We start from the raw sequence: 23,700 nt of genomic DNA, 5'->3' as shown, positions 1-23,700 counted from the left end.
AGTAAGTCCTGTGGCTAGATTTTACAAGTGAATAAACAAGTTTGGAGCATTAAAATGATGAGGGAGAGGAAATATAATAACAAAGGTGATTAAATCCTACATGTTTCCTAGTGGATTCAGGAAATTGGAAAATACTTCTTTTTGTGTACAAAACTAAAAAACAAAAGCCCCTGCAGGGGACTTTTACCATAAGAAACTTCAGGTTAACAAAGAAAAGACCTCAATGTGTGAGAATTGCTTCTGAGGTAACTTCTGTTGCTAAGAGTTCCTGGTGGGAACCAGGCTAAGAGATATACTAAAGAAAGAATACTTATATTCACTCTAATTTTAATAAAGCTTGCATGTTGTATACCAAGTGTTGAAATATTAATTTACTTGTCACTTGTTCTACTTAGAAAATCTTGAATGGTTTAATTTTTATTAACTTGCCACAGACTGACCCATGAAAAATAAAGTACAATCAAGGTCCACTTGAGATAACCATGTAAATATAATTAAACTCTTAAGCTTAAAAAGAAAAGCAAATATCCATATATAGGATTTAAAATTTAAAAGAAAGATATAATCACAGGCCTCATGACCAAAAACATCGAAAATAACCAAAATAAATGAATTTATTTTTCTATAAAAATTTACTAATTTATTTTAAATTAAAGAATGGGAACAAATACTTATTTTCACAATCTATAGTTTTTACATTAAGGTAAGAGAGGGCAAGAAGAAAATAAGGAAAAGAGAAGAAAATGAGATAGAAACAAGATTAAGGTCAGAAGGTAAGAGAAAGAGGGAAAGCAAGGGAAGAAAGGGAAATAGGAAGAGGGACAGAAGTCCATTAAAACAAAAGGAAAGACAGGTAAGGGTCAGCGAAGATGAAGTGAACAGGATAAGTCAAAGAAATGGAAAGAGAACGTGAAGTACAAGAAGACAAAGGGAAGAGTAGAGGGGGCGAAAAGACATCAAAAGAATCTAGAGTAGTATGTAGGTAAACATGTTTGTCCACACTCTATTGTTCCTTCACACTGGGGAGCTTTAACAATTATGATCACTGTCTTTGCACATGTCATTGAGCTGTTTAACAAAACTAGTCATTAATGACTTTGTAAGAACTACATACTTCTCACAGGATTGAATGATTTCTAGGGTAATAGTAGATAGTCCAAATAAAAATATCTCAAGTCAAAAAAAGAAATGGTGCTTGTCCAGAAACTGGTAGATCATGCCTATAGCCTATAATCCTAGCTACTCAGGAGGCTGAGATCTGAGTATTGTGGTTCAAAGCCAACCCTGGCAAGAAAGTCTGAGAGACTCTTATCCCCACTAAATAACCAAAAAAAAAAAAAGTTAAAAAGCTGGAAGTGGAGTTGTGATTCAAGTGATAGAACACTAGTCATGAGCAAAAAGGAACCTTTGTTATACTGCTGGCACTTCATCTGAAGCAGGGGCCTGGACTTGAGGGTGAGGAATTTAAGGGAGTTTTTAATGTTTCAGCCTTAAATAAGCCCTGGTCATCCCTACCCCAGGCTGGCAGCACCATGGCATGTTGAGCAAGGCATTCTCAAGGGAGCCTTTTGCCCACCCTGATCCAGAAAACAAGGTCATTTTGCCACACAAGTTGTCATCCTTTGGAAACTTACCATCTATCATGGGTTGAGGAACTAGTCTGAGGGCACTGACCTGGGGAAGGATAGATTGAATTTCCTGTCCACACCAACACCTCCAATTTCATTTTTCACTAGGCACTACAAATTATGTCCAGGTCTGATTCCAACCTTGATACTATAACCCTGAGATCCTTGAGCTTAGAGATAACACTCCCTTTAGGAAATTTCTAACCTTCCTACCTGTTCTCCAATCCATTCTCAGCTGATTTTCTCTTTCAATTTTTTGTCAAAAACCATTAAAGACCTACTAAAGAAGACAGCTCATACCTTAAAGGATCTTGACTTTGAGCATGATACAGTGATTTCATGGTACCAGGGAAAGATGAAGCCACACTGACCAGCCTTCTCATAGGTATGGTCACGTACCTAAGCTCTACAGCCAAAAAGGACAAGGAAATATATGCAAGAACCGCTTCCTGATTTGACCCATAAAATCTTCACTTTTCTTTTACCCATTTCTCTCCTCTCCTTCATTTGTTTATGGGATGTTGACTGAGAACACCCCTGAAATCTCATGTTGAAGGTACAGAGTCCTACAGAGGAAAGAAGCTCCTCCTGACTGGCAGCACCCCATCATCAGCCAGTGTTGTGCTGTGCTTCAGAAGAAGAAACTGCTGTTGTGACACCATCATGTGCCACTGAGCTCTGGAGGTGTGCTTGCCAAAGCAACGATGGTTTCCTTAGCTATTCATTAAAATGTAGGGCTGGGAATATGGCCTAGTGGCATATATACATATACATGAAGCCCTGGGTTCAATTTCCCAGCACCACATATATAGAAAAGTCCACAAGTGGCGCTGTGGCTCAAGAGGCAGAGTGCTAGTCTTGAACAAAAAGAAGCCAGGGACAGTGCTTGGGCCTTGAGTCCAAGGCCCAGGACTAGCAAAACAAAACAAAACAAAAAAATTAAAATGTATTTGAATGTTAGGAGAAAATACATAAAACTATGTTTGAGCTTATTCCTATGAGATTACCTCTACTAATGTTTCAGCCTTTCTCCAAGTGCTATTCTCATCAGTTTTTAATGAGTCCTTACAAAGCCACAAACAACAGGTTCAGTACTTTTTATGTGTAATTTCAATTAATCCTTCCAAAAGCCTTTTAAGATAGATATTATTATCTCTGCTTTAGGACTGCAGAAATTAACTACTAGAGAAATAAAATAGAACACAAGAGATAGATAGTGCAACCAAATCCAGTGTGTCTGATTCCCAAACTGTTTCTCTCAACCACTTCCTTCAAGCTTAGATGGTAGTTTTCATCACTAAGAAAGGCAACATTCATTGATTTCTAACATGCTTTGTTCACTTAATAGCATTTTGTAAGCAGTCTTCTCTGATTAAATATTCTGCTTTATGATAAACCATAATTTGTTTATGTAACCCTTTAGTCAGATGTTTTAGTTGATAATTTTACACTATTATAAATACTATAAATGAGTATTCAGATACACAAATCTTTGAATGTACTTCTATAAACATTTCCTAGAATTTTTAAGTGGACAGCCTGAAATTGTTTCATTAGAAGTTAAGAATATTCATAAGTCTGTACATGATTATTGTCATTTTTTCCAACAATATTCATTTCCAAAAGTCAGAAATGGAGGTCAATTTAGCCTCTGAAGGAAATTTGACAATGCCTGGAGAGTTTACAAATTGTTTAAGAGGGCAAGCATCTAATAATAAAGATCAAAGATGTTGTTAAACTCCATGACTTGTGAGTCAGCCCTTAGCCCACACCAAAGAATTGTCCAGTACAAAAGGTCAATAGTGCCACTACTAAGAAATAGTGATGGTTAATTTGGAGTGTCAATTTGATGGGATTTAGAGATTCCTGCAAAAGCCTGGGAAAGTATTTGTTTCAGGAGTGTCTGTGAGAGTCTTTCCTAAAGAAGTTGATATGTACATCTGAGTGGATGGGGTAGGAGAAATCCACACTCTATTGGCCCCAGGTCTAGAAAGGATGGTAATGGGGAAAAAAGAAGATGATTGTGTTTATCCACCTATCTTTCTCTGGGAACTAGAATTCACACAGTAATCCCCATACTTGCACATCAAAACTCAAGGCTCTTTGGCCTTTGTACTCCAAGACTTAAGCCAAAGTCCTTCCCCAACCCCACAGATTCTCAAGTGGTTGGGCTCATCTGACTAGTTATATCATCAGCTTCTCAGGCTCTAAGGCCTGTGGAGTTGGACTGAGCCATACTATGAGCATCTCAAGGTCTATGGCTTGCAAACAACCAACTATGGGACTTCTCAAGCCCTAGGAATGCATGAGCTCAATCCCTCTCATCTGTCTATCTATGTTTGTCTGTCAGTGCTGTCTATCGTAATGGTTTGTCTCTCTAAGAAAACCTGATTAATACAAATTCTAACCTACATAATGGTCACATCAAGAACTGTCAGCCTTGGGGCTGGGGATATGGCCTAGTGGCAAGAGAGCTTGCCTCGTATACATGAGGCCCTGGGTTCAATTCCCCAGCACCACATATACAGAAAACGGCCAGAAGTGGCGCTGTGGCTCAAGTGGCAGAGTGCTAGCCTTGAGCAAAAGGAAGCCAGGGACAGTGCCCAGGCCCTGAGTTCAAGGCCCAGGACTGGCAAAAAAAAAAAAGGTCTCTAAGAACTGTCAGCCTTGAGACAAAATAAAGATTACAATAGTGACTCTTCCATGTATTCAATAGGTCACCAATCACTCACTAGTTGCCAGACAGTGATAGATACTAAGTTAGTATTCAAGAAGGAAGAGCAGATCAATAGGGAAGAGAAAGGTGGTGGTGGCTTAAAAGTAAATTTAGGCTTGCTAATGCTAAAGCATGTCTGTTTCATTTCATAGCTTCATTTTTTTCTATGTAAGTTTTGCCCTAAATTGTTTTCATGCAATTCTGCATTGAATTATACAGTCTCACAGGTTTGCTGCAGAAATTAATAATATTTCTTACTGCATATATGAATGATTGATCTTGTTTCTTTAGAGGCAATTTCTAAGGAATAAAAGTGGCTCTTCCTCCATCAGAAATCCAAGGCCTTAACAATGAAATAGTCTTGTGATGATAGTGGCTCCTCCTTTCCCCAGATGACCTTTTTAGCTCTTCAATTTAACACAGCAGAATCTCAATTTGACTAATTTGGAGGTGGAAAAATGTGTTCCTGTCCTTTGCATTTTAAATTAGTAGGCACTCCCTAGTGCCCGCTCCTTTCTCCTTAAAGCAGGCATGAGTAAAAAGGAGGCACCAAATCAGAAGCTGTACCTCTTATTTCTTCATTTTTAAAATGGATGGCAAAGAAGGGAGGCCAGACGCCTCTGCCCCAAGTGTGCTCTCAGCCTCCTCTCCAGAGATCCAGCTCCCTTCACCTTGCAGGGCTAAGGCCTGGCACATTTGTGTCCACTGGCTGCTCTTTTCCTAGCTTTACTGCATGATAATCTCAAAGTTTTGATCAAAAGGAGATGTTATGACTGTCTTGGGCTACTAAAACCAGTACTCAGAGAAAGTGAGAGAAGAATCTGATCCTAATCTCACACATCTAAAAATAAAAAGAGAAGGAAAGGCTGGGAAGTTGGCTCAGTGGTAGAGTGCTTGCCTAGCATGCATGAAGCCCTGGGTTTGATTCCTCAGTACCACATAAACAAAAAGCCTGGAGTAGCACTGTGGCTCAAGTGGTAGAATGCTAGCCTGAGCCAAAAAATAAGTTCAGGGACAGCACCTAGGCCCTGAGTTCAAGCCCCATGTCTGATGGGGGCAGGGGGGGCGCAAAATAGTCAGTATGAGTAACTGCACAGAGAACACGTCTTTCAGTTAGCAGTCCTCTGGAAAAAAAGGAGGAAGAAGAGGTTAATAGAACATGGGTGTCCCATAAAGTGGCCACTAGAGAGATGGGGCTTACAGCTTCACTTTTCCAGTGGAACTTATGCATAAAAGAATAAAAAGCTAGAGAGGTTTCCTTAGCAACACTGGGATAATCTTTCTGACAATGTCCCAAGCCTACAGTTCGTAATTCCATTACCACTGTTATTAAACTTTAAATATGTAATCATGCACATTAAGTTACCAAACTCATAAAAACTGTTGGCTCCTTAAACTGTGCACAGCCATTTAAATGAAAAAAGAATATCTTTCCTTTTTTTAATTGAAAAAATGAATGTTACAATATTCTGGTAATCTGATAGTAATACAGACAGCATAAACACAACAAAGGATAATGTATGATATTAAAAGCACCATTTCCAATCAGAAAAGCATGAAGAAATTATGTCTTTTATTTAATTAACAGTCAACACATTTAATGTAAAATTGTGTCATGGTTTCTACCTACTGTAATAAATTATTAAGTCTTAACTACAAGAGATTTAGTGTTCATCTGCTCTTTAATGTCAGCTGCCAGAATTTATTTAATTTACAAGTGCTTGATCCAAATACTGCACTTAGGTACTTGGTGACAGTGGCTCATGCCTATAATCCTAGCTACTCAGGAGGCTGAGATCTGAGGATTGTGGTTCAAAGCCAGCTATTGCAGGGAAGTTGATGAGACTCTGATATCCAGTAAACTATTTAGAAAAAGGCATAAGTGTGGATGTGGTTCAAGTGGTAAAGTAGTAGGTTTGAGAGTAAAGAGACTTGGGAATAGCACCCCAGCACTGAGTTCAAGTCCCAGGACCAGCAAAACAAAAACAAAAAACTTAAGTGTCAAAAGTGGACATCATAACTTGTACAGGACTGTAAACATTCACATACAAGTAGTCAAACTGAAAGAGGAGATTCTTATGGGAGAAACCCTCTGAACTTTTAAGATACTATTTATTGAAATGAATTGTAAGGAATGGAAATGTATTGTTTTTTGGTGTTGGTGATGGTGGTAGTGTTGGTGGTGGTGGTTGTTTTTGTTTGGGGAATTTTTTTGTCTTTTGGGTAGGGGGGCAAAGACAGGGTACAGAAATGAAAGAAGGGTGAAAAAATGCAGTCATGGTATTCAGTACACACTGTGTGGAAAATGAACTATGCAACAACATGTGGGCAGGGACAGGAGGAGGAAACCAAGGGAAAGTAAAGAAGTGGTGACATTGCCCAACACTAATTGTCTCACTATATGACTTATGAAATGATAATCCCTCTGTGAAATATCTTCATATAACAGTATAATTATATTTTAAAACATACTTAGGGGCTGGGATATAGCTCAGTGGCAAAGTGCTTGTCTAGCAAGTGCAATGTCCTTGGTTTGGTTCCCCACTACCAAAAAAGAAAAGACAAAAAAAAAATAGAGTTAAAAAATACTTAGGATTTCAACATTAAAACTAAAAGTGAACAATCCAGAGGTTTCATGGGGTTATTTTATAGCACAGAAACGTTAAGAGTACTTTTGGGATTACATATTATACTAGAAAAAATAAATATATTGGTCAATTATACAAAGGAATTTAATATGCCTAAGCTTGTTAAATGGAAAGTACATACAGTGATCAGTAAATCCTCACAGCTTAATGTTCACTTGAAGTCATATTTTAAAATAATTATTTGTATATAAGGCATTATATACGTGTAATAACATATTAACATGTACTCAGGACTTGTTTTAATCAGGTATGGTAAGATATGCAGACTCAAAAATGATTGTCATAGACATAAAAGTTTCTGCTCACAGTCCCCAGGAACAGGAAGCATAGACCACAGTTGTGGGACATGCCCAGAAGTCAAGCAGCTGGCCCCACCTGTTTCTCAGTCCTGGGGCCACGTGTGGCTAAGATGGCGCCTAACGATGAACCCGGAGGAGGTTCTATGGGCTGTGATGCCCCGGCTCTTCCGCTCTTACACCCTTCCCCTTCCTGCCAACCTTTGACCTGATTGGCTCCTGTGCCCTATTTAGCTGTATGTACTTCCTCAATAAATGAGATCTTGCACCAACTTGGCTCCCAGACACATCTGATTGTCCTCCAGTGAGGAAGGGCTGGGTGCAGGCGGTCTGTCGACCCTTTCCTTTCTTGGCTGGTCGTGCCTTCCCAGTGTCTTACGCAGGTCAGGGGAGTGCAAGGAGGAGGGGGGGCTAACTGTAGGACCTAGGAGGAAAGACCTGAGTAAGTTGGTTGGCAGAAGGGCCAAAGACACAGCACTCCTAGAGCCTTTACTGGGGTTTTCAGTGGAAGGAATGGTGGAGGCAGGAAAAATATACTTCATAGGCTTAGGATTGGCTAGTTTGGACAATCTCAGTGTTTTCTGGGCCATGGGAATAATCTTTAGTTATCTGGTATCTGATGTGATTTGGATATGAAATGTTACTCTAAAACTCACGTGATAGCCAGATGCTGGTGGCTCATGGCGATAATTCTAGCCACTCAGGAGGCTGAGATCTGAGGATCAAAGTTCAAAGCCAGCCAAGGTAGGAAAGTCTGTGAGAATCTTATCTCCAATTAACCACTAGAAATCAGAAGCCGTACATGATTCAACATGGTGGAATACCAGCCTTGAGTGAAAAAATGCAGTGACAATGCCCAGGTCCTGAGTTCAAGCCCCACAACTGACCAAAAAAAAAGAAGGAGGAGGAGGAGGAGGAGGAGGAGGAGGAGGAGGAGGAGGAGGAGGAGGAGGAGGAGGAGGAGACCTCCACTCATGTGACAAAAGCTTAGTTCTCATTATAGCCATGGTCAGAAGTAGGATCTTGAGAAATGAAGTCATGAAGTTATTCAAAGGGTATTCCTTTGAACAATATGAACAGTACATGCTGCCCCAGTCCTACATATTCGCTTTCCCTTTAACATATTTTCAAAGTGATTATGGACTGAAGCTTCCTTGTGACATCTCTCTTATGGGTGTGTTTGACCTCAAGTTACCACCTGTGAAGTTCCTCTGAGAATAGAAAATGCCACGTTGATTAACTTGGAAAGAATAAAGCAGTCAAATATCATTATGTCACTTCTGAACTCATATTCAGCAGGGTTAGATCACCATGATCTATGATACTTAGTGTTAAATTCAAATATAACTATTCCTCCCTGACTTATCTCTGCACAAACAAACTGATCAACTGTGCTGGAGCACCCACATTTCATGCCTCTGATGAACTTGCCACCCTCCACTGTCTTGTTCTGGACCAGGAAGCTGATGCCTGGGAACTTCTGCATCAGGTATCTTTTGTCCTCTTGGCCTCCACTAATTGACATTGGTAAGGGATGGAGGCTATGAGGGTGGAAATGTTTCTTTGGCTCCCTTTCTTCCAGATGATGGTTTTCCAGCAGCTGAGTTCCTCTTCTCTAGGCCACAGGTCTTGCTTTGCCCAATGGCTATCACTGTGTCTCTGGGTTCTGGTAGTTGCCTTCTCCCATTCAGATCTAGGCATGGTAGTTTGGGAGATGAGAGGAAGGAGATTTAACAACGTGCCCAATTATTGGCAATAACTAAGCAAGAAAGGGATAAATAGCATTTATCTAATAACTATATCTAATACATATCTAATAACCATTATTTGAAAAGAGTTGCGAACCCAATCATCTTTAAAGCTTGAATTTCTGTGTTTGTGAGTGTGTGTGTGTGTGTGTGTGTGTGTGTGTGTGTGTGTATGTTTCTTCAGTTTGAACTCAGAATGTGGCACTTGTTAGGCAGGCTCTCAAGCCATGCCCATAAGCTTTTGTTTTTTTAGATATGGTCTTCCTTTTTTCAGGGCTGGCCTGAAACCTCAATCCCACCAATCTCAGGCTCTTGAATAGCTAGGATTACAGACATGAGCCACTGTGCCCAGCTTAATAATTTGGATTTTTCAGGACAGCTTTGTGAAATATAGAATTCATAATCAATAAACCTGAGAGTTCAGATTTCCTGAAAAACTATATAAATGTAATGTTGGTTGATATAATCTCCCATACCAGTAAAGATTTGCAAAGAAAAATGCACAATAGTTGATAGACTTATACTGAATGAGAAGGATGTTTTATCTTCAAGCAGTGTGCTGTATGAATAAAATAATCTCACGAAAATGAGAAAATTCAGCTTGTGAGAACAGTCATTTCGGGGCTAGGGATATGGCCTAGTGGCAAGAGTGCTTGCCTCGTATACATGAAGCCCTGGGTTCGATTCCTCAGTACCACATATATAGAAAAGGCCAGAAGTGGTGCTGCGGCTCAAGTGGTAGAGTGCTAGCCTTGAGCAAAAGGAAGCCAAGGACAGTGCTCAGGCCCTGAGTCCAAGCTCCAGGACTGGCAAAAAAAAAAAAAAGAGAGAGAACAGTCGTTTCCTTTCTAGAAGTTGGCAGTGGGATTTTGCTAGTTATTAGTAACTGGTAGGGGTTAGTTTGCTCTCTGTGTGAGATAATCTTCTTGTTTAGTGATAGGAAATTTTTTTAAACTCAAAAAAATCCCAATTAATGAGGAGGCTTGGTTAATGTAGACAGCAACTGTAATTATTCACCAGGTATCTGGGCTTTGTGAGCCCTATCTAAAAATAAAAGTTGAAAGTTAGGACCAAAGAGTTAAAAGGTGTGTTCAGTAAATGAGTTTGCTTCTTGATCTGTCCGTGTATTTTGAGTTGGCTGGAGCTTCTGCTTGGAGACACAAGAACCAACCAACATAAAGTATTTATGTGTGATCATTCTTCAGTTAAATAGAAAAATCTTGCATTAGTCCTGTGCAATCTACTGGAGATTGTGTGTTAAGTGGGAAAAGAAAATAACAATCTAAATTTCAAAATGTTTTCACATAAGAGATCACTTAAGACAAGTGCCCCAAGAGTTATAATATTAAGAAAATAGATAACTATGTAAGATGATATTAAGCAAAATGAACTCCAAGATATGGAAACAAGTGGGTTTTCATTGTTGTTGTTATTTTTAATATACTATATGAAATTGTTTCTTTTTTCTAGTTTTTCTTCCCTATGGATTAGCCGTTGTTATCAAATATTTGATTCTGGTACCTTGGGGATTGCATATACATTTATCTGAATTAGGGAAGGGAAGGGGAACATCAAAGTGGTGAGACATAGAGGAAAATTTATAGCTCTGAGTGCCTACATCAACAAACTGGAGAAATATCAATTCAACAACTTAAGGAAACACCTTAAGCTCCTTGAAAGAGAACAACAAGCCAAACCCCAAGCCAAAAGGTGGAAGCAAATAATTAAAATTAAATCAGAATTAAATGACTTAGAGTAAACAAAAATAGAATCAACAAAATGAAGAGTTGATTCTTTGAAAAAATTAGCAAGATAGACCCCTAGCAAATCTGACCAAAAACAAAGACAGCACACCCAAATAAACAAGATCAGAGATGAAACAGGAAACATCACCACAGAAACAACCAAGATTCAGAATATAAAAAGGAATATTTTGCAAGCCTCTATGCTAATAAATTTGAGAACCTGGAAGAAATGGGCAAATTCCTAGCAAAAATGGATATGCCCAAACTTAACCATGAAGATTTAAACCTACTAAACAGACCCATATCCAGCAATGAAGTAGAAACTACAATAAGAGATCTCCCATTCAAGAAAAGCCCAGGTCCAGATGAATTCACAGCAGAATTCTATAAGGCCTCCAAAACAGAACTCACTTCTCAAACTCTTCAATGAATTTGAAAAGAAAAGTTTGCTACTAAACACATTCTATGATGCCAGTATAATTCTTATCCCAAAACTAGACAGGGTCTCATCAAGGAAAGAGAACTATAGACTGATTTCCTTATTGAACATCGACACAAAAATTTCTGGCCAATGACTTCAACAAGTCATCAAAAAAAAACACATACACTATGATCAAACTGGATTCATTCCGGGTATGCAAAGCTAGTTCAATATACGCAAGTCAATCAACATAATACACCACATCAACCAGAGCAAGGTCAAGAATCACATGATTATTTCTCTAGATGCAGAAAAGGCATTTGATAAAAATCGAGCACCCATTTATGATAAAAGCTTTGGAGAAACTAGGATTCCAGGGAACATTCCTGAATATAATTAAGGCTAGGGCTTTCTATGACAAACCCACAGTGAGCATTATTCTTCATGGTGAAAAGTTAAATCCATTTCCTCTAAAATCAGGAGCAAGACAAGGATGCCTGCTCTCTCCTCTCCTCTTCAACATAGTACTAGAATTCCTAGCCAGAGCAGTAAGTCAAGAGAAAGACATAAAGGGTACCCAAATAGGAAAAGATGAAGTTAAACTATCCCTCTTTGCAGGCAACATGATCCTGTATCTAAAGAACCCCATAGACTCAACTCCCAAGTTATTTGAGCTGATCCAAAACTTTGGCAAAGTAGCAGGATATAAAATAAATTCTCAAAAATCAAAGAGCGAGGCTGAAATCAGGAAACAACACCTTTTGTAATAGCCTCAAAAAACATAAAATACTTAGGAATAACCTTAACCAAAGAAGTGAAAGACCTCTACGGTGAGAACTTTAAAAATCTGAGAAAGGAAATTAAGGCAGAAGTAAAGAAATGGAAAAACCTCCCATGCTCCTGGATTGGGAGGATAAACATTGTCAAAATGGCAATCTTTCCAAAGGCTATCTACAAGTTCAATACATTATCCATTGATATCCCAACACTATTCTTTAATGAAATAGAGAAAGCAATCCAGAAATTTATATGGAATAATAAAAGATCCTGAACAATAAAAACAATCCTAAGTAGAAAGAACAGTGCTGAAGGAATCACAATACCAAACTTCAAGCTGTATTACAAATCTGTAGTAATAAAAACAGCTTGGTATTGGCACAAAAAACAGGACTGAGGACCAATGGAACAGAACTGAAGACCCAGAAATGAACCTGCAGAACTATGCCTACTTAATCTTTTATAAAGGAGCTAAAAAAAAAATAGGATGGAAGAAAGACAGACAGGCTCTTCAACAAATGGTGCTGGAAAAACTGGTTCAACACCTGTAACAAATTAAAACTGGACCCTTATATATGACCCTGCACCAAAATCAATTCCAAATGGATCAAAGACCTTGAAGTAAAATCAGACACCCTGAAAACACTACAAGAAGGAATAGCAGAAACACTTGGGCTTCTCAGCAAAGGACAAAACTTCCTTAATAGAGGGCCAGAAATGCAACAAACCAAAGAAAGGTTGGACAAATGGGACTTCATCAAACTGCCGAACTTCTGCAGGACAAAGGACATAGCATGCAAGATAAACAGAAAGCCCACAGATTGGAAGAAGATCTTTACCAGCCATATAATGGACAAAGACCTCATATAAAAAAATACACGTGGGCTGGGGATATAGCCTAGTGGCAAGAGTGCCTGCCTCAGATACACGAGGCCCGAGGTTCGATTCCCCAGCACCACATATACAGAAAACGGCCAGAAGCGGCGCTGTGGCTCAAGTGGCAGAGTGCTAGCCTTGAGCGGGAAGAAGCCAGGGACAGTGCTCAGGCCCTGAGTCCAAGGCCCAGGACTGGCCAAAATAAATAAATAAATAAAAATACACGTAGAACTCAAAAAATTAAATTCCTCCAAAACAAATCCTCAAATAACCAACAGCCCCCTCAAAAAATGGGCTAAAGACCTAAAAAGAGATTTCTCTGAAGAGGAGAGAAGAATGGCCAAAAGACACATGAAGAAGTGCTCTACATCATTGGCCATAAAAGAAATGCAAATCAAAACAACACTGAGATTCCACCTCACCCCAATAAGAATGTCCATTTTCAGGAAAACTAACAATAACAAATGCTGGAGGAGAAGTGGCCAAAAGGAATTTGTTAGTGGGAATGTAAACTTGTTCAACCACTCTGGAAAGCGGTATGAAGGTTCCTCAGAAGGCTAAACATAGAGCTCCCCTATGACCCAGCAGCCCCACTTTTGGGCATCTACCCAAAAGACCACAAACAAGAACACACTAAAGCCACCAGCACAACAATGTTCATCGCAGCACAATTTGTCATAGCTAGAATATGGAACCAACCCAAGATACCCCTCAGTAAATGAGTGGATCAGGAAAATGTGGTACATATACACAATGGGATTCTATGCTTCTATCAGAAAGAATGGCATTGCTCCATTCATAAGGATATAGAAGGACTTGGAAAAAATTATACTAAGTGAAGTGAACCAGACCCAAAGAAACATGGACTCTATGGTTTCCCTCATAAGAAATAATTAGTACATTTTTTTAAAGTTTTTATTAAAAAACTGATGTACATAGAGGATACAGTTTCATACGTTAGGCATTGGATACATTTCTTGTACTCTTTGTTACCTTGTCCCTCATACCCCCCTCCCTCCCCCCCTTTCTCTTCCCCCCACCCGAGGTGTTCAGTTCACTTACACCAAACAGTTTTGCATGTATTGCTTTTGTAGTTGTTTCTCTTTTTTTTTACCCTGTGTCTCTCAAATTTGGTATTCCCTTTGAATTCCCTACTTCCAATACCCATAAACACTGTTTCCAATATACTCAGATAAGGTTACAGCGATAGTGTATGTACAACCACAGGAAGGTGATACAAGAACATCATCAATAATAAAAGCTACAGATAAACATAGGACGTTGAAAGTAGTTACAACTGTGATATAACAATTGTTTCCATAACATGGAGTTCATTTCTCTTAGCATCATCTTATGTGTTCATAAGGGTATAGCTATTGGGCCTTTTGATGCTCTGTTATGAATTGCCTAAACCTGTACTAATTATTAGTACATGTTTTAGTCATAGCAGAAGATTACAATAGCCCAGTAGCTATGCCCTTATGAACACATAAGATGATGCTAAGTGAAATGAACTCCATGTTATAGAAACAAGTGTTATATCATTGTTGTAATTATTTTCAACATGCCATGTGAAACCGTACCCTTTTTTTCTCTCTCGTATCCCCTTCCTGTGGTCTTAACCCCGTTAGCATGTATTAGAACTAGGGAAGGGAAAGGGAATACCAAAATCAAGAAACAAAAGATAAAAAGACAAACCATTCCAGAAGCAATATTTGAAAAACCATTTGGTGTAAACCAACTGTACAACTCTCAGGAAGGGGAGAGAGGGAAAGGGGGAGAGGGAGGGGGGAAATGAGGGAGGAGGTAACAAGTTAAACAAGAAATGTACTCACTGCCATACATATGAAACTATAACCCCTCTGTACTTCACTGTGACAATAAAGGAAAAAAATGGTGAGACAAAGGACAAAGGGCGAGCCAATGCAACAGCGATACTTATGAGAAAATATATTGTAAACTAACTGTACAACTTGTGGGGGGGAGGATTGGGGAGGAGGGAAGGTGGGAGGAAAATGAGGGAGGAGGTAACAAGTTTGACAAGACATATACTCTCTACCTTATGTATGTAAGTGTAACCCTTCTGTACATCACCTTGACAATAAAATTAAATTTAAAAAAAGAAAATAAAGGAATAATTCATTGTAGCATTTCGGAAACTCAAAGAGGGGGATCAAGTCTGGTTAGAGATGGATGGGTATCAGCAAGATTTTTGTGAAGATCAGCTTTGAAGTGTGAAAGACAGACTGGCAGAGAAAATAGAGAGCAAAGAGATAGATGTGAGTGTCTATGTAAGTTATTGGTCAGGAGAGGCTGCTCCAGAAGTGAATAGGCAGGAAGGTTCTCAGAGGTTACTTGTCAGCTGAAATACCATTAATAAGTCACTTTAACCCCTCAAGCCTCAGTCTCTCCTTCTATGAACTGGGAGTGTGATCTGAAAGAGAAAATGCTTGCTAATGAGTGTCTCTCCAATCCTTGCCTGGCTCACAGTTAGTAGTCTTATGAACGGAGTTATTGCTAATCAACAGCTTCCCTTTATCTTCTGTCATTTTTAACACATAACCTAAGGAAGGACTTCAGAAGTTCCTCATTTTTTAAATTCAAGTGAAGAAAATTGTATCTGACATTTGTAACAGCTTAAAGCTATATTTATGGTAGGAAACACAATTTAGGATTAATATATAAAACCAATGCTCAATTGAAATTAATGAATAAGGAAGCCCTGGGATCACATGAATTATACATTTTAGTGCTAGGAAACCTTCTTTACTATTATAAGCCCCCATATCAACAAACAAATGTAGCCTCAAGGTCTATAAAGAACCAAAGCTTCTCCTAACATATTAGAAACACATCCCAACCCTCTTATAATTAAACTGCCTTTTTATGACTTAAATTCCACTTCCCAAAAGGCTGTAGTCACATTTCAAAATACTACCCTTAAAAAAAGTGGCTAAAGTAGCAAGCGGTATAACTTAAGGATCTTGTTAACTTTCCCATAAAACAACTTAAAGTTATTTCAAAGGAAAGCATCATGTAACTCCTCAGTGGCATATTAAACATGAAACACGAGCTTCCAAATGAAGCCCACCTTGTAAATAAATGGGTGACCCAAACCTCAAGAACCAAAATAAATTAGTCAGATTGATAAACATTGTATTTATGAGTTGGGGAAAAAATTAAGTTTACCTTAACTTACCCCTCTGTGATTCTTTGGGATCTGTACTTTTCTTGAACCTGTCCACATGTGCAAAGCCATGAATGCAATTTGTCATTGTGTTTATCGTGATCATGTGTCTGTCAGGAAGAGGGGCAGAAAGAGCAAATGTTTCCTGCTGCAAGCACAAAATCAATTCTGGTTCTAGGCTAGTGAACTTGCTTATGGCGTGTTGGCTTAGGAGAATTTTTTAAACACTGTGTGCCCAGCTGAAATAAGATTTCGTGCAGCTCCTTTACAACACTAATGTTGGAGCAGAGTGAACCTCTACCTTATAAAGGAAATCTCAGCAATTCAAGACAAGACTATAGATCATATCTGCCAGCAATGCCTTATCAAAAATAGAAACATTTTCATCACTGAATTTTCTAGATACCAAAAATTAATTCCATCTTAGGCTAACTCTTTAAATGTTGTTAGAGAAACTCTTTTTAAATGAAATTCAATGAAAATGAAACTGTTAGATACATTACAGCATTCACTTATATATAATGAGTAAGTCATATGTACATTGTATTCTTAAATATAAGTATGTGTAATTTTCTGTTTTGTTTTCTATCTCTGAGCAATCAGCTGTCCCTTCTCATATTCTGAGAAGATAGAGTAGGATTTGGATGAGCAAAGGTGAAGAAAAAGTAGTCCTGGCAGAAAGAATGCAAAGTACAGAAATAGAAAAGCACTATCCAGGCACTGAAAATGGCACATAATTTAATTGGGATGGAGCTGAGGCCACGTGAAAAGACTGCAGTAGACATGGGGCTGGAAGAAAATTGAACCTCTCCACTTTAAACTCAGTATGACTCAGAATCAGGGCCAGTTTTCTAAGCACATGACGAGTGCAGTTGCAGGAGGAGTGGGAGAGCTGCTTGAGGGTTAACACTGCCCCGTTTGAAATTTGTAATGATTTTGCCTTCAAATTTGTGTGCTGCAAGTTAAGTCTAAAGTGACTGTGAAGAATGAATACAGAGCTTCGAGTCCTTACTCACAGTCTCCCCATTCACTACTTGCCCAGAATTGATCCTTAGCCACTCCCTTACTCACTGATGTCCCAGACCCCATCCAGCCTCTGCACCCTCACCCCTACCCTGTGACCAGAGCAGGGGCTTGGTCAAATCTGGGAAGGTAGAGGCCCCTGTGCCACATTTGACACTGACTTTTGTTCCAAAGTAGGGATTATGGGAGGGCACAGGGAGAGACTAGGACAAGGGCCATGCCACCTCAGGGTGGAGGGAGGCTGTGCTTGTCTCCACTCAGAGCTGGAAGCACTGCGGCATATCCAGGAGGCAACTTAGCTGGGGCTTCTTGCCCACTGTCAATCCAGATACTAAGAATTTGTTAACTTGGAAATTGCATACCCTCAGGATTCTCTTCCTGGAACTTGGCTATGGTTTGGAGAGCAGACTCTTAGGATAAAAGAATGACTGACTTCTCCCTTCTCAGCTAGATTCCTGATATATAATATTCACTAGGCTCCATAAATTACAGAGAATTACATACCCAGAATTTTTTTCATCCATTCATCTCCTCTCCCTGCTTTTTGATAAAAGTACCTTCCCCTTATCTCCTAGGACTGGGATCTCTGAATGATAATTGGCTCCCTTTCCTCTTACCCCAATCCACATTGCAGGACATTTCCCATCTATTGCCCGCTACCTATTCCTAGTGTTCCTGCCTTAGTTCAGTTGTCCATTATGGCTCCACTAAACCATCATAATAGACTTCTAAGTATTTTCACAGCTGAAGACTTCCTGGATACTAAAGGTCTTTTGCCTTCATTTTATATTCATGCTATTGTGTATGATATTTCTGATCAAAAACATTCAGTGTCCCTATACACACATAGGGACACATTGCTCATCTCTGCTGAAGTCATTTTCATTTCCAGATCCCTTTTTCTTACTTTAAAACCATCTCCAGTTAGGATATCTAACACCTTTTATTACAACTTGAATAGGACCTCCTCCATAAAGTTCTCCATCACATCTGAGTCATGTGGTGACTCCATTCTTTAAGAGTACTACTATTCAGTTTTATCATTTAAGTGTAGCTTAGTGTTAGTTGTTTGTGCAGAGTGCAAGGCATCTGACAGCCACCCATTGGAGAACAAGGGGCACTCCTCTCACCTTTGTACACCCAGGGCTCTCTACTCATGGCCTTGAGTATAATGGGCTCTCAATGCCTATCTGTTAGATCCAATGAATAAATGAATCTGTTGTGTAAACAGACCAGTGCATCTGAAAGCCTAGCACACCTGGAACTCTTCTGCGTCATCCCCTTTCCTCCTCTCAGTTCACTGAACAAAACACCCTGCTGCTTTTCCAATTCAAGCACATCAAACAGCTGTATCACCACTATCAACACTGACACTAATTCATGGCACACTTTTTATTAATGTTTAAAGTGATACATTCTGAATGCTCAGAATAATCTCAAAGAGAACACCTGTTACTTGAGTGCTCTTATTTTCAACCTCTTGAGGGCAATTTATTCATTACTATATTAAAGCAGGCTGCTTAATAACTTATAACTGTCAGAGAAAAAAGGAAAATTGCAGTAACAATGATCATGCTGGATACCTGAAATAAATTTGTGTTTCCACCTGTAAGAGAAGCAGTTGTTTTGTTTTGTTGCTGCCAAACTTTGACTCAACTTTCATGTTTCATTACACATTCTACCTTAGACTTGAGAATGTCATGCTTGTCATCATATTTCCCTAAGTGTCTTCAATGTCTTTCTTTTGCACATGTTATGAGACACCCAAAAGATAACCTAATTATCAAATGATTAAATTTTGAACCTTTGTGGTTTCTAAAAGAGATGAATCTGAGCAAAAATTATTTTCTAAAATCACCAGTAATGGGGAAAAACTGAGAAAGAATGAGCAAAGGAGTAACATTGTCCAAAAAGAAATATACTCACTACCTGACTTATGTAACTATAACCCCTCTGTATATCACTTTTATAATAATAATCAAAAACTAAACAAAAACTTTAAAAAAATCAGCAGTCCAGAAAGAACCAGGGAGGGGGAGGATTACAATTTTAAATTGAAACTTCAGGATGACTACATATATGGAAAGAATTAAAATACCTCATAAGATTTTTAATTTTCACTTAAATCTTTAGCAGCATTAATAAAAAAAACTTTTTAAAGCTCTTATTGCATGAAGTACTAAGAGAAAAATGTTTAACTTTTGATAGTTAGGATATGACCAAGTATTATCAACCACATGTCCAAGAATCTTAAAGAATGGAAGAAAAGTTGTTCCTATATTCCTTGAAAATAAAGTTAGCATTAAAACACTTGATTTGAGGATGGAACATATCTCAGAAGGATAAGCTGAGTTTAAATACCTTAGCCCCAAACAAAGAAAAATATAAAATGAGATGAAGAGAAAGAACACTAACAAATTAGATAGCATCAGCAGCAGCACAGAATGTTATCATTTCTTAAGTAATTGCAATGCCCCAGGCACTGCTTTTAGAAGCTTTAAGGCAGCATGTCATTATTATTCCCATTTTTTTGAATGGGAAAACTGAGACTCTGAGAATTAATAAATTCTCTCTATGAGACACTAATAATAATAATGTGCCTGAGTAACAAAAAAGTAGTTTTATCAAAGAAAAGTAAAGCTAAGGAAAGCACATCAAATTAAATACATAGACTTTAAGCCAATGGTGAAAGAAAAAAAATCTTTCTCACCAGACAGAAATGGAAGTAAGGTGAATGAAGATCTTAAGCTGCCAATCAATGTAGCCCTTTTCTCATGCTTGCCTTTGGCCAATCCTCCAACTACCCACTCTAATGTATAACCATCATTACCACCCTAGGGAAGCAGAGGAGAAAAGTCCTATTTCCCAAATTCAGCTTCCAGACACTAAAAAGCAACTTGGCTTTACACTGTCTACACAACGGCAGAGTCCACAGGAACTACAGCTGCTAGAAACCAGATTTTCTATGTCTGTGATAACATCCACAGCCTCGATTCTAGGCAGTAGAAACACAAATTAACTGCTGAGGAGGGCAAGAATTACACTCTTGAAAAAATGAGCAGAGTATGAAGTATATTAAATAAAAGTTAGGAGCCAAAAGAGGATACAGCAAGAAACCAAAGGTATAAAAATAAAAGGAAAATAGTTGGGGATAAATAAGAAAAGTAAAGACAATAAAAAGAGAAGAGCACAGTTCCAAGCTTTAACAAGGATCATACAATTTGGAAGAGATTTTTGTAACCCAGGCTGACAATAAGAATGTGGTAATAGGAAAGAAATGAATTTATTGGCTTTTTATTTATAAAATCATTATCAATTATTAAATGTTTTCATTTTTCCTCTGAATTTCTAGTTCTGTAGAGAAATAGACACTTGTTGAAAATCATTTATTGGGTGCTGATCCTAAATCTACCAAAGTCTTCAAGAAGGATATAGTAAATACTGCATGCAATTAATAGCAAAAGGTAAATAAAAATGGTATTTTTGTAGGCATGATATTGACAGACTTCTCCCCAAACTATGAGACTTATTTTTCTTACCAACCAGACAACTTTTATGCAAAATTGTGAACTTGCATATGAATCAGAAAAAAATAGTTAAGTGTCCTTCCCATCAGTTTTTGCTATTCTGATCAATTTGCAACCAAGCTCCAGAGAAAGATGTATGTCTATGAGAAAACATGTAAGAAATATCATCAAATGAGTATAAAACTTTCATAACCAAGAATAATAACATCCATTCTCAGAAACCCTGAAGAAGTCTCATAGAAGTGACATCCATTTTCATCACATTTAGTGAATAGATACTGAGGAAATCAGGTTTTTCAGGAAATCAGGAATTTCAGATCCATCCAGAATCCTGTATCAAGTTCAAATTCCTGTGAAAATGAAAGAGCTAGAAAAACCAGACAATAGCATGTTAGGCTTCCTTCTCCACTTGAAACTAAATGTTTACCCTGCTAATTGTATTTTGAGCTGTGAAAAAAATCAATATTTTTTGTTCATTTCACAAATGAAAACCCTACTTGCTCTATTCTGTTAAAAGCTGACTGCAGATAATTCCATGGCCAAGCCTCAAGCTAACTAGTCCCTCTCTTTGTCCATATTCTCTAAACTCAACAAAAGAAACAAATTAAAATACATACTAAGAAGGTACAAGTGGGTTAGAGGCCCTTTCTTCCCCTGTCTTTTCCTCCTCTCTTCCTCTTCTTTGATGCCATAGAATTCATGCAAATTTAAGCTAGAGAAAGAGAAAGGGAAGTAGCTAGGAACTTTGCTCCCTTTTCCAACTCTCAGCTAGAGAGTAGACAAGCATTATGGTTGCCCCAAACATCAGAAACAAAAATATCCACTTTCTACAGATTAACACTGGAATTCTGGAGAAACAGTTCACAAATGTATTCTAAATCCATGCACTGATCTTCTTACAGCTCTTGACAGAGAAACAAGTTGCATTATTGAGTGATACACGAAATTCCCATAAGCCATTGTGTGTTAGGGGGAAAAAACCAAAACATGACATCAAGGACAATGTAACATTCTAACTAGTCTAAATTCAAGAAGCAATGTCAATCATCTCAAGAAAGAATTGTAGAGTGTCTAAATCAATGTGGTCATGAATGCCAACGGATAACCGAAGGCCTGGCGCCCCTGTCCTCGGGCTTGGGGAGGAGAGGGCAGTACAAAGTCCTACCTGGTAGGCATCAGGAATGTTGACCGTTTCTCCATGCTCCCCGACATAGCCAATGATGCCTTTGCCCCAGGGGACCTGCACCTCATTTGAGTTCTCCGTGCTGCTGCAAGGCAGCAGTGGGGTTCCGGCATGAACATCAAAGAATTTGGAGACCAAACTCTTCTTGCCAGCCGCTGCCCCTTCCACTAGGAAGAGAGAGCAGCGGTCAGCATCCACCATGAGACAGACAAAGATGAGGATCTTGTAGCTTAGGCTGGTGAGGTCAAGGTCATTGGAGATATCCTTGACCAGTTCCAGGAAGAACTCACGCTCATTATGCTTTTTGAGGTGGCACTTGTAGTCGATGGCCGTAGGGGGGTACTGAGGCAGATTCACCCTCGATTCCAGCAAGGCACTGAGAATGTGGGCTGTGGTGGGGGGCAGGGAGCTGGCCTTCCGGAGAAGAGCCCTCCGCCGCACACTGCTCAGGGGCTCCTGGGCCCTGGAGGTCGCCTGTTCGTCGTAGGTTCTGTTCACGTGGATGGCCTTGGAGCGGGCAAAACTCTTCCTTAGTTCTTTCTGGGAGGCTCTCCGCTGCAGGCTCCCATCGCCGCGGCCACCACTGGCCCAGCTGGGACTCAGGGGAACAGCACTACAGTCCCCAGCACCGGGAATGGGCTGGCTGTTGGCAGAGCCATGTGGTCCAACGTTGCAGCCAACACTGCTGCCACCTCTGCCACCGCTGCGAGCCAAGCTGCCCATGCCAGCCAGAGCCGGCCTGGGACCTGAAGCCCCTTGCTCCTGACTGTGCCTCTGCAGCCACTTCTCCACCATCTCCTGCTTCCCCTTCCGCATCAAGTAGTCTTCAAACAACTCTGGATGCCTGTCCAGGAAAGTTTCCACCTCCCCAAAGTCCAGGCGGGACGCTGCCATGGTCCTGGGGCACTGCTTTCCTGGTGTCTCTATACTTGGACCAAACGTTTACCTGCCCTGCAGGCCTCTAGCAGGATCTGCCCATGTTTCCAGCTCGGTGCCACCTCTCTGTCAGCTGTAGGTTGTTGCCAGTAGTGGAATGAACGCCAGCTTAGGGGCTGCCCTGGCCTTCCGTGGCTCAGAGTGGCTGGCACCAACGCCTCCCGCCTCGTCCTGCTGGGTGCGCACAGGTGCCAGGCCCTGAGCTGCTGCCGCTTGCCGAGCCCGCGCTGCTCCCGGCTCCACTCCGGCTGCTGCCGCCGCCGCACTGCCGCCGCTGGAACCCGCTGAGTGGACCACTGTGCATGGGAGGTAGGGCAGGACACGCCCCTGCGAGAGGCACTCAGCCCCGGGGAGGAGGGACAGGGAGGAGGCCGGCGCGCGCACACCCGCCGAAGTCCACGGCCCAGGATGCCAGACGGTTCCTGGAAGAGTCTCCGGGCGGCCAGAATCCGCACCGGGAACACAGCCGACTCCTAATGGCACCACGAGGAGAGGCTGGGAAACGCACCTAGTGTCTGCCCCCTCCTTCCTTCCTCACCTCCTCAGAGCCCTCTCTCTTCCCGGCCCCGAAATCCTCCAGGGCTTCCCGAAGGCCCCAGGGGAACTCAGTGGGAGCCCAAGTACGGAGAAGTGTTGATGTTTTGCTGGGATCAGAACTCAGAGCTGACTCCGAGGAAACGAGGATGCTCAGAGAGAAATACGGGGTTATTTTTCTGGAACGAGATCGCGGACTGCCGGTTCTCGGGATTCCTGGGATTGCCGAGCACTTGTGGGTGTTCCTGAAATATTAATGGAACTGAGTTTCCTTGAAATGAGCAGTTCATGACTTTCAGCAAATCCGAGGACCTGGGGCTGGGGCGTGCGCGGGGGGGCGAGGAGGGGGGAAACACACAGTGGGAAAACGTAGGAAACAGTTCCTTGGACTTAGAGAGACCCTGTGCAGCAGGAACTCCTAGCGAAGTGGATTCCAATGCCGGCCGCGGGGACTT

The 23,700-nt window shown here is 40.2% G+C and overlaps 1 protein-coding gene across 1 annotated transcript in view; it reads right to left on the bottom strand.

Moving 5' to 3' along the window:
- Pde11a (phosphodiesterase 11A) overlaps nucleotides 1–22,987 on the bottom strand; it is a 337,140-nt gene extending 314,153 nt beyond the window's left edge. The window contains exon 1 of the mRNA XM_048344223.1: nucleotides 21,758–22,987. Within this exon, the coding sequence (XP_048200180.1) occupies nucleotides 21,758–22,669 (912 nt within the window). The 5' untranslated portion in view covers nucleotides 22,670–22,987. The remainder of the gene's footprint in view (nucleotides 1–21,757) is intronic.
- Nucleotides 22,988–23,700: the final 713 nt, after the last annotated feature.

The sequence above is a fragment of the Perognathus longimembris genome, chromosome 4 (genome assembly GCF_023159225.1).
Source record: "Perognathus longimembris pacificus isolate PPM17 chromosome 4, ASM2315922v1, whole genome shotgun sequence".
In the NCBI taxonomy this organism is placed as follows: Eukaryota; Metazoa; Chordata; class Mammalia; order Rodentia; family Heteromyidae; genus Perognathus; species Perognathus longimembris.
Note: the sequence above shows the minus strand (reverse complement) of the source record. Positions and strands in the feature narration are given on the sequence as shown.